The 11274-nt window shown below is 35.1% G+C and overlaps 1 protein-coding gene across 1 annotated transcript in view; it reads left to right on the forward strand.

The window, feature by feature from the left end:
* Positions 1–7920, forward strand: part of LOC144974643 (protein RD3-like) — an 8628-nt gene extending 708 nt beyond the window's left edge. The window contains exons 2-3 of the mRNA XM_078917719.1: positions 2177–2427; positions 4293–7920. Of these exons, the coding sequence (XP_078773845.1) occupies positions 2238–2427; positions 4293–4729 (627 nt within the window). The 5' untranslated portion in view covers positions 2177–2237 and the 3' untranslated portion in view covers positions 4730–7920. The remainder of the gene's footprint in view (positions 1–2176; positions 2428–4292) is intronic.
* Positions 7921–11274: the final 3354 nt, after the last annotated feature.

The raw sequence follows: 11274 nt of genomic DNA on the forward strand, positions 1-11274 counted from the left end.
TCAAGAAGTGGGTGAGAGAGGGATCTAGTAATGACTTTGAGTTTGAAACGAATATTTTTGTGTTCGTCGATAGCTCACACGGTAGAGCCACGCTCTCACCTGCCAGGCGGAGTTGTCGTACCAATAAGGTCGCAGGTTCAAACCCCACCACCGCCGCGAAAAATTTTCATTCTCTATTGTCTTCTGGCACTTTTCTATTCACTTCATATCTTGTTGTTACCAACATAAGTGCCTGCTCCACTCACTTTTCTGAATTAAAAATTCACCCCATACACCGGAGCATACTCAATGTCTCAATCGTTTCTATGTTATATGTTTGTGTTGAGAATATTGGCTATTAAGCTTAACTGCTGGTCAAAATTATTCGCGATGGTGGTGTACGAACGAATCGGCGGTCTCAAGAAGTGGGTGAGAGAGGGATCTAGTAATGACTTTGAGTTTGAAACGAATATTTTTGTGTTCGTCGATAGCTCACACGGTAGAGCCACGCTCTCACCTGCCAGGCGGAGTTGTCGTACCAATAAGGTCGCAGGTTCAAACCCCACCACCGCCGCGAAAAATTTTCATTCTCTATTGTCTTCTGGCACTTTTCTATTCACTTCATATCTTGTTGTTACCAACATAAGTGCCTGCTCCACTCACTTTTCTGAATTAAAAATTCACCCATACACCGGAGCATACTCAATGTCTCAATCGTTTCTATGTTATATGTTTGTGTTGAGAATATTGGCTATTAAGCTTAACTGCTGGTCAAAATTATTCGCGATGGTGGTGTACGAACGAATCGGCGGTCTCAAGAAGTGGGTGAGAGAGGGATCTAGTAATGACTTTGAGTTTGAAACGAATATTTTTGTGTTCGTCGATAGCTCACACGGTAGAGCCACGCTCTCACCTGCCAGGCGGAGTTGTCGTACCAATAAGGTCGCAGGTTCAAACCCCACCACCGCCGCGAAAAATTTTCATTCTCTATTGTCTTCTGGCACTTTTCTATTCACTTCATATCTTGTTGTAGAAAAGTGTAGCCTGACTGGTTATGTCTATGATTTTATGAGAGGCTGTCACTGTCGTCGTTATTCACGATTCACAGATTCACACACCTATAGAGAGATATTAAAAATAAAAACGCTGTGACTGTGATTATTCTCAGACATGAAAATGTCTGCCAATAAAGAAGATTGATTATTGGCAGACGGTGTCTGAGAATAGCAACAGCCAATTAAAGAAGGAAGTGTCAATTGCCAAGGAGTGAGTCCTTGGTAGTTGACGGTTCATCAATTGCCAAGGAGTCAAATTGGAACTCTTCAGCCGCATGTGGTGATGTCAGTCGGGCCTCAATCAGCTGCATGTGGTGATTTCAGTCGAGCCTCGATTTGCGCGCATACGAATCTCGAACCCCGTCACTTTCTTTTCTTCCATTCGCCATTCACTCATTCCTTGTCAATCGTTGTGGAAAGGATCAAGTCAACACTAGTTGGCATTTGTTTTTAATTTTTATTCTAGTTGATGATCTACCAACTGGCAAGGTCCGTAACAAAAAGAGGAAATATGAGAGAGAGAGAGAGAGAGAGAGAGAGAGAGAGAGAGAGAGAGAGAGAGAGAGAGAGAGAAATACATACACAGAGGAAAAAATGGCAGAGAGGGAAAAGAGAAAATGACAGAGAGAGAGTGTGTGATAGAGAAAAAAAAGAAAAAATGACACAGAGAGAGAAAGAAGAGTAAAAGAGAGTATTAATTAATATTAATACATAACATCACTCTGTGGCAATGCATCACTTCGTGACACTAAAGGTACTCCGTGGCAGTTAAAAGTACACATGCGTAGTTGATGAACTGACACGGTCCTTGGCAATTGACGATTTGACAATTGTCAAGGTCCTTGGCAATTGACGCTACCATTAAAGAATAAGACAATCTGTTAGTTATAACCATTTAAAATTTTTATGGTAAAGATAACATTTTGAAACATGATTGGGGAAAGTTTTCTAATATTTTCTTGTTTGATTATGTATTTGATATCATCAATCTTTTTTTCCGAAGTAGAGATCTCTCACAAAAATATATGTAAGGAGTTTTAGTTCATGCCTCCTTAAGTTAGCCGTTTTAAGAAATCCCTGATATGAATTTTAAAAGAAGAAGTATTTAACAAGGTATTTTACTTTCATTCCTTCATTCATAGTTTCCAAACAAATTTTCTGCTGCTCCAGCAGTATGAGTTTGAAAGCAGTACTATTCTCATCATGATGTCTTTCAAGAAGCTGTTTGGACGCAGTGGAGGAGGATCATCATCAACAACCTCTTACAAACCTCCTGAGAGAGATGAACACACAGTTGTATGTGACACATTGTTATCAGAGGTAGATTTCCATATCAAGGAATTGGAGCGTATGAAACGTGATCAGGAGATGGAAAATAGACGTCTTAATTCAGGTAATGCAACAAAAAAAAAAAAAAAAAAGAAAAAAAAGGGAATTACCAATGTCTTTATTTTTCAAAGCTTATTGCCAATCTTCAAAGTTGTGTCGTAGATTTGGGACTTATTTGATATAATTTTGAAATCTCAAGATGACGCTCGTAATGCTATTGCCTATAGTCTATGGTGTTCAGAAAATTGTTCTCAAATTCATGACTTATATAGTGTTCTAAACAAATTGCAGTTAAAACCTTTGTATAATGAATTGCTTTAAAACAATCTTTTTAATAGGTTTTCTATATAAATATATTTGTGTGTGTGTGTGTGTGTATATGCCTATTGTGTGCGTGCCATGTCTGTATGTATATTATATATATATGTATGTATGAATATATACATTATATCATTATTGTTCACATTTGTTATTGTTACAATTTTTATGGTCATTATCATTTGTTATCACATTGCCTGTTATTATTATTATTATTATTATTATTATTATTATTATTATTATTATTATTATTATTATTATTATTATTATTATATTATTTATTATTATTACTATTATTATTATTATTAATATTATTATTATTATTATTATTATTATTATTCTTATTCTTATTATTATTATTATTATTATTATTATTATTATAAAAACATCATCATCATCATTATCATCATCACTATCATCATTATTATTATTATTATTATTATTATTATTATTGTTATTATTATTATTATTATTATTGATCTACTTAAAGTTATTAAAACTTAAGCATTTATTTAGCACAGTAGCCACGAAACATGATCAAAGTGCTTTTGAAGGAGTCCCTAGCCAACAGCAACATCTGACAGAGATAACACTGTTAACGGCCAGGCATTTTACACCTGAGTACAGTGGGAGAATGTGAGTAGAGAGTCTTTTCTAGAGACTCAACTTTGTGCTGCTTAGAGTGGGACTTGAACCTAGTACCTTCAGATCCAAAACGAATGTCATACCATAAAATCACATAGCCATACTTCACTGCGTCATCAGGGCGATAATAGTGTTGGATGCTTGCAGAGAGTTGACTATCTGGGTCAATCAGGATGATGGGCTTACATTGAATAAAAAAGACGACAAGTTAGTCTTTATGTTCAGTCAACTACTGGTTGAGTTGGGTTCGATTTGACTTGCAAGGTCTTATGCACACACTTGTCGATAAAGCTTTATCCTATCAGTGTTATCACTGAACGTACTGTTGATCTCAAGTTGTTGTTACTCTCATATCGATTTTGCTATACAGCTGGGTAGGATCTTTTGCCCTCCCAGAATCATTTATTTTTGCATCTTCTATCCCCCAATTCTGTTTTCCAACTTGCTTTATGTCATATTATCTTAAAATGAGATTACTTGGTTTTGTCCTTGGCTGGAAGGGAAGTTGTCAATTGTATAGATATAGTTTTGGAAGATGCTAATTTATTTATAAGCTCTCTGTTATGAAGTGTTGTTTCATATCATGATTTGGAAGCATTTGAGTGTATTCCTGAAGATGGGATCTTGTACTTGTGTCTGGATGAGACTTTTAGGTGATCTCAAACTATGCACACTGAGAATGAGCTCTTGGAATCTGCATATATTCCGTATTTTGTCTTGCTTTTGTGTGCTTTTAATTGTAAATCTATAATTGTTTGACTACCAATTTCTTCCATTTTACTGTTTCTGAAATGACCTAAATATTTTGCTAGTGCCATAAAACACCTAAGAACAAAAACAAAACGATGTTCTATAAGGGCTTTTAATTAAATGTATATGTTTGTTCTAGAGACAATGTCTTTATAAGTGGATTGTATTGTAAAGAAAAACTCAACTAACATTGTATTACATGTTCTTCAATTCCAGGTGTTGATTATACATGGCTTGTCGACTCCAACCCAAAATGTTATGAAATTCCCCAGATGGAGCGATTGGAGTTGGAAGAACTCTGCAGCCAAGTGACTGGACCCGAGTGTACTCCTATCATAACCTTATTCAGGGATGCCATGTCCAGAGAACCAAAAGTTGAAGATCTGTCCCACATCATGAGGTCTTGTGTTCGAAAGATTCTTGATGAGCGACCTGCACCAGAAACTTTGGCTAAGTGGGTAGCCAAGAAAACTCCTAAACTTTCCACTTTTCAACTCCGTCCACCGGGCAAGGTTTTGCCTGCCCCATCATCGTGTGAGGCGGAAGATATTGAGATGCAAGACAATGAGGAAAACAGGCAGGCAAGAGAAACAAGAGCGTTCAGTATGCCAAACTTTGTGATCACAAATGAAGGTGGTACTTTTCCATTATAGAATAATAGCTAAGGAATATAGCAACTGATCCAGCAGATATAAGATTGAATCATGAGTTGTTAGTTGCCATTAATAGATTGAATACCCCCCCCCCCCCCCCCCCAAAAAAAAAAACCCAAAAAACCCCACAAAAAAACAAAAAAAAACCCCAGAAATTTGTGAACTCGTAGTATTGATAATCGTAATAAAGTTGCCTAATTTTATAAGCAGCTCTATCGTAATAAAGTTGCTTAATTTTATTAGCAACTCTGTCCAATATACACAAGTTCGAGAATATTTTTTAAGATGCAATTATCAAACTGGAGGGAGGTTTCTTTGGGTTTTAGTTGTATTTTCAAGTATTCAAGGGATGAATAAGTATTGAAGAACAATGCTTTTTAAATTTATGTTGCAGGACAGGCTATTCAGGTTCTCCTGTCCTGTGCTTGCCCGATCACTTGTTTCAATATTTTCAATTCCTAAACATGAATGCTAGGTTACAATATTTTCAAGTCCTTAACATGAATGCTAGGCTACAATATTTTCAATTCCTAAACATGAATGCTAGGCTACAATATTTTCAATTCCTAAACATGAATGCTAGGCTACAATATTTTCAATTCCTAAATATGAATGCTAGGCTACAATATTTTCAATTCCTAAACATGAACGCTAGGCTACAATATTTTCAATTCCTAAACATGAATGCTAGGCTACAATATTTTCAATTCCTAAACATGAATGCGATGCTTTTTGATATGGAAATAAGTAATTTTATTTTTTATATAGTGAAAGAAAGCATTGTATTACGGGTAAATATTAAATATTTTACTCCCCCTCACTCTTCCGCTTCAATTGAGTATGAATTATATCATGGTGATAATGTCAAGAATTGAATTTTCGTCAAGAATAATACAACAAGCAACTTCCTGATCATTGAATGTACTTGATAAGATGAAAAGATTTTCTTTACATCACATTTTCTTTTTTCTTTTCCTTTATTTCAAAAAATATTTTTTTAAAATATTGAAATGCTCAATGAACTTCACCACATCGTGCGATGTAATTCAATACTTTTAATTTCTTTTTCTCTCTTTCCCTTTTAATCATTTAGGTAATGAATATTACAAACCATATGCTCTACAAAACCAATTAAAAATTTTGCCATGTTTAACGATTTTTATTTATTTTATGTTTTGCTATAAATTTTGCTAATTTAAATTCATGATTGTATTGTCATGTCAAGATTTTATACAAGGTTCTTCCTAAGTCATAATAGTTTTGTGATTTAAAGCCACTTTTGTTGCCTTTTGTTTAACTTTTATATCACGTGATTGAAATTGCTCACTTTAATAACCAATTATTTATTGAATGCTTGTTTCTAAAGCCATATTATTATATTGCCATGATTCAAAATATTTACATGAATTTTGTATAATGTACACAATTGGTGTTTTATGATTTTATTATTAATTTTTCATATACAATACAGGGACCGGTAATTTACAATTTAGGGACCCATGAACAAGTCAAAAGTTTTGACCATCATTAGAATTTAAGCAACTTCAGTTATGGAATATCCTTTATTGATGTCCATATGCAGTTTAGTTTATTATAGACGTCTTCAAAATGGGAGTTGCTGGGTGGGGTTCCTGACCTCCCATAGTGGGCAGGGGGGTACATACTGTCTTCTATCCCCTTATATCTGTTTTGCTACATGCTCTCTGTCTTTGTCTTGGAATGAGATTACTTGGTTTTGTCCCGACCCTGGCCGGAGTCCTTGGCTGGGAGGGAAACAGTCAAATGCATAGTTATTGTTTTGGGAGATGATATTTTTTTTCATTGTAAATCATCTCTCTGTTATGTATTATTATATTTGTTATTTTTAATGTATAATGAAATGTAAGCATTTTAGTGTATTCCTCTTTGTTTGGTCTTGTGCTTGTGTCTGGGTGAGACTTATAGGTGATATCAGACTAAGTACATTGATGGTATGCTCCTGGAATCTACATCTGATCCCTATTTGTTCCCAATTCCCCTTTGTCTTACTCTCTCTTGGGTGCTTTAATTGTAATTCTAGAACTTTCGACTATCCCATTTTCTTCCTTTTTACTGGCGCTGATATGACCTAAATGTGTTGCAAGCGCCGTAAAACCCTTAAAAACAAAAACAAACAAAATGATAGTTGATTATGTGGTCAACAGTTCAACAAGGTCTGAATAAGTGAAGAATGTAAGCTTATCAAACACATTCATACTATGACCTGTAAATCTATTTAGCAAGAATAATTTACAAATTTCGGTGCTATGATGTCTTATGTTAATTACAATTTGAAGTCCCCCAACTGGGTGGGGTTCCTGACCTCCCATAGCGGGCAGGGAGGTACATACTATGTCTTCTATCCCCCTATGTCTGTTTTCCAACAAGCTTTCTGTCTTTGTCCTGGAATGAGATTACTTGGTTTTGTCCTGGCCCGGCTGGGAGGGAAACAGTCAAATATATAGTTAGTTTTGGGAGATGATATTTTTTCCCTTGTAAATCATCTTTCTGTTATGCACTGTATTATGTTTTGTTTATGTATTTTATGATTTGTAAACATTTGAGTGTATTCCTCTTAGTGGGGACCTGTGCTTGTGTCTGGATGAGACTTTTAGGTGATCTCAAACTAAGTACACTGATAGTTTGCTCTTGGAATCTACCACTGTTGCCTATTTGAACCAATTCTCCTTTGTCTGCCTTATTCTTGGATGCTTTAATTGTAATTCTAAAACTTTTTACTATCCCATTTTCTTCCTTTTTACTGGCGCTGATATGACCTGAATGTGTTGCAAGCACCGTAAAACCCTTAAAAACAAAAAAAGTCTCCCAAAAATTTGTATCAGCCATTTAAAATTGCTCCTTCATTAAGATTATGATTCGTGAAAAGTCTTTTAGATTATTTCTATTGTAATAATTTTAAGCTGCAATGATACACCCCAAGTGGTTGGTAACTTTTAAAAGAAAAAAGAAGGAAATATTTTGATTAGTGAAGGTACTTGTTGTTTTTGTAATTCGTGCAATTCAGATTTGCTTCACAAATTTATACTGCCAATGAATATTTTATTTACTTCGTTTTGCGTTTAATATATTGATAATATAATGATTCACACATTTACCCATATATTGTGTTTTATGAATTATAATAAAAAGTTACTGTATATACAAAACCAAAACATTTTGCCCGTACAAAACCAGATATTGACAAAAGTTTACTCTTGTAGTAAGACATGTTGGAATTAGGGGCCTGGGTTGGCTGGGAAGAACACTAGCCATGGGTTATAATTTATATATACTGGGTGGGGATCCTGACCTCCCATAGTGGGCAGGGAGGTACATGCTGTGTCTTCTCCCCCCATACCCGTTTTCCAATTGTTTCCTGTCATTGTCTTGGAATGAGATTACTTAGTTTTGTCCTGATCCTTTCCGGAGTTCCTTGGCTGGGAGGAAAACAGTCGAATGTATAGTTATAGTTTTGGGAGATGATATTTTTTTCCTTGTAAATCATCTCTCAGTTATGCATTGTATTATGTTTAGTGTACATATTATATTATATGATTGGTAAACATTTGAGTGTATTCCTCTTAGTTGGGACCTGTGCTTGTGTCTGGATGAGACTATCAGGTGATCTCAAACTATGTACTTTGACGGTGTGCTCTTGGAATCTCCATCTGTTCCCTATTGGAACCAATTCCCCTTTGTCTTACCTTTTCTTTTGTGCTTTAATTTTAATTCTAGAACTTTTTACTATCCCATTTTCTTCCTTTTTACTGGCGCTGATATGACCTAAATGTGTTGCAAGCGCCGTAAAATCCTTAAAAAAACAAAAACAAAACATACAAAACCAAAACATTTTGCCTGTACAAAACCAGATAATGCCAAAAGTTTACTCTTGTAGTAAGACATGTTGGAATTAGGGGCCTGGGTTGGCTGGGAAGAACACTAGCCATGGGTTGTAATTTATATATACCTATTTTGAATTTTGCATGTAGCTTTATGTCATCGTTCAGGATTGCTGTCTTGCTAATTATGTAGATTTAATCAATGTACACAACTGTTAGGTCGTCAAATTTAGTGAAATTCAGATTTTTTTGGGTACCAGATTCTTTATTTTAAAGTTAAATTTTCGATTTAAACCATTAAAAATGTAATAATTTTACTCTGATATTGATGTGTGCTCAGATTAAACTACACTTGTATATCAATGCAATCACATTTTAAAGTGCTAATTCATATAAATAAGGGTGAAATCATACATTTAGGGTTTATATTTTTTTCTTCAAATTCGATTTTTTAACCAGCTATATAGACTTTTTGTTAGCTGCTTGTGGCAAGTCCGGGATTGAGGCCATTTTGATTGGATAGGACCTATCCTTGCATCTTTGTTGGATGTAGACAGTCATAGGAATAGAAAGATGATACTTTTATCTTGTAAACCATCTCGCCATAATATATTGATGTTATTATTAACGTGCATTCTTGATAGGATATAATATTCTGTATCATTTGAGTATATTCTCCTCGACGTAGATCTTGTGCTTGTCTTGTTAGGACTTTATGATATCCTCAAAGTAGACACATTGATAGATATCTCATGGAACACACTACTACTCTTGTTTGAGTTAGTCTATCTTCGTCTCACTTTTTCTTGTAAGTGAAGACCCATAATTGTGTAACTTCCCCCATCATCATCCTTTTAAGTTGGTTCTGAAATAACTTAAAATTGTTACTAGCAAGTTTGTCAACTGATTAAAATAATGTTATCCAATGTAATTGTGTATTAGTGAATATACAAGTATAGTTTGCTGCGTATGATGATTATTTCTGTATTCATAACTCATCGCGCATCATTTTGTTTGTTTTGACGTTAATGAGCTTTCAGTAATCATTTATTTCTTACCAACTGTAGAAAATCTAATATAAACTGGATGGTTGAAGATAATTACACATCTGACAGGATGCAGATAAATTGTTGGCTTTTTAAAAAATCAAAAGTAGTAAAGTGCAGTCAGCTTAAGACCTCTCATTCGTCTACTGTTATAGTTTCTGTTTTTAATATATTTTGTTAACATTTGAGTGCATTCCTCGTTAGTGTGGTCCTTTGATTGTGTCTGGATGAAATGTTTAGGTTATCTCAAACTAAGTACACAGATAGTTTGCTCTTGGAGTCTACTTTTCTTCATTATTTGAACCAGTCACCTTTGTCTTACTTTCCCGTGTGTGATTTTAATTGTATATCTAGAATTTTCTTGACTCCCATTTTCTTCCTTTTTACTGTCGCTGATATGACCTAAATGTGTGGTAAGCACCTTCAAAACCTTAAAAACAGACAGCATCCATAATATAATACCCCTTGTACTTGACTTCATTGCATCCACCGCCAATAGCCAGTGATCATCTTAGGATGGGTGGCTGGTATGATTGGTAGTTAACATTCTCAGGGGAGAGTACTTTCACAAGTCCAATTCATCCAGTCTCCCTCTCTGTCACCTCCCTTGGTGGGCGGGAAGTCACTTTGTCTTGGAATTGGGTTACTTGGTTTTGTCCTGGCCCTTGCCGGAGTCCTTGGCTTAGAGGGGAAACAGTCAAATGTTTTGGTTTTGTCAGGTGATTTTTTTTTTTTCATTGTAAAGTGCTTTGAGCTCATTTAGTGGATATTGCGCTCTATAAAAGCTCAATTTTTTAATTTTAAAACATTTTTTAATCATATCTCTGTTATATATTGATGTTTATATTTTTTGTTTTAATTACATCTTGTTAGCATTTGATAGTATTCCTCTTAGTGGGATCCTGTGCTAGTGTCTGGTTGAGCGTTTTAGATGATCTCAAACTAAGTACTGGGTGGGATTTCTGACCTCCCATAGTGGGCAGGGAGGCACTTACTGTGTTTTCTACCCCCTGCATCTATTTTCCAACATGCTTTCTGTCTTTGTCTTGGAATAAGATTATTTGGTTTTGTCCCGGCCTTGGCCAGATACCTTAGCTGGGAAGGAAACGGGTAAATGTATAGTTAGAGTTTTGGGAGATGATATTTTTTTGTCTTGTAAATTATCTCTCTTCTGTGCGCTGTATGTTTTACATATGATTTGTAAACATTTGAATGTGTTTTCTCAGTGGGGACATGTGCTTGTGTCAGGATGAGACATTTAGGTGATTTCAAACTAAGTACACTGATGGTAATATTTATGCTTTTGGAATCTACATCTGTTTCATATTTGAACCAATACCCCTTGGGTGTTTTAATTGTAATTCTAGAACTTCTGGGTGGGGTCTTTGACCTCCCATGGTGGGCAGGAGGTCACAGTGTGTCTTCTATCTCCTGTATCGGTTGCTTTCTGTCTTTGTCTTGGAATGAGTTTACTCGGTTTTGTCCTGGCTCTTGCTGGAGTCCTTAGCTGAGAGGGGAACAGTCAGATGTCTAGTATTAGTTTTGAGAGATGATAATTTTTTTCCCTTGTAAATCATCTCTGTTATGTATTGTTAGTTATGTATTCTGTTTTGGATATATTTAGTAAACATTTAAGTGTATT

The sequence above is a fragment of the Berghia stephanieae genome, chromosome 6 (genome assembly GCF_034508935.2).
Source record: "Berghia stephanieae isolate SIO BIC M18660-M18661 chromosome 6, UCSD_Bste_1.3, whole genome shotgun sequence".
NCBI classification, from domain to species: domain Eukaryota; kingdom Metazoa; phylum Mollusca; class Gastropoda; order Nudibranchia; family Aeolidiidae; genus Berghia; species Berghia stephanieae.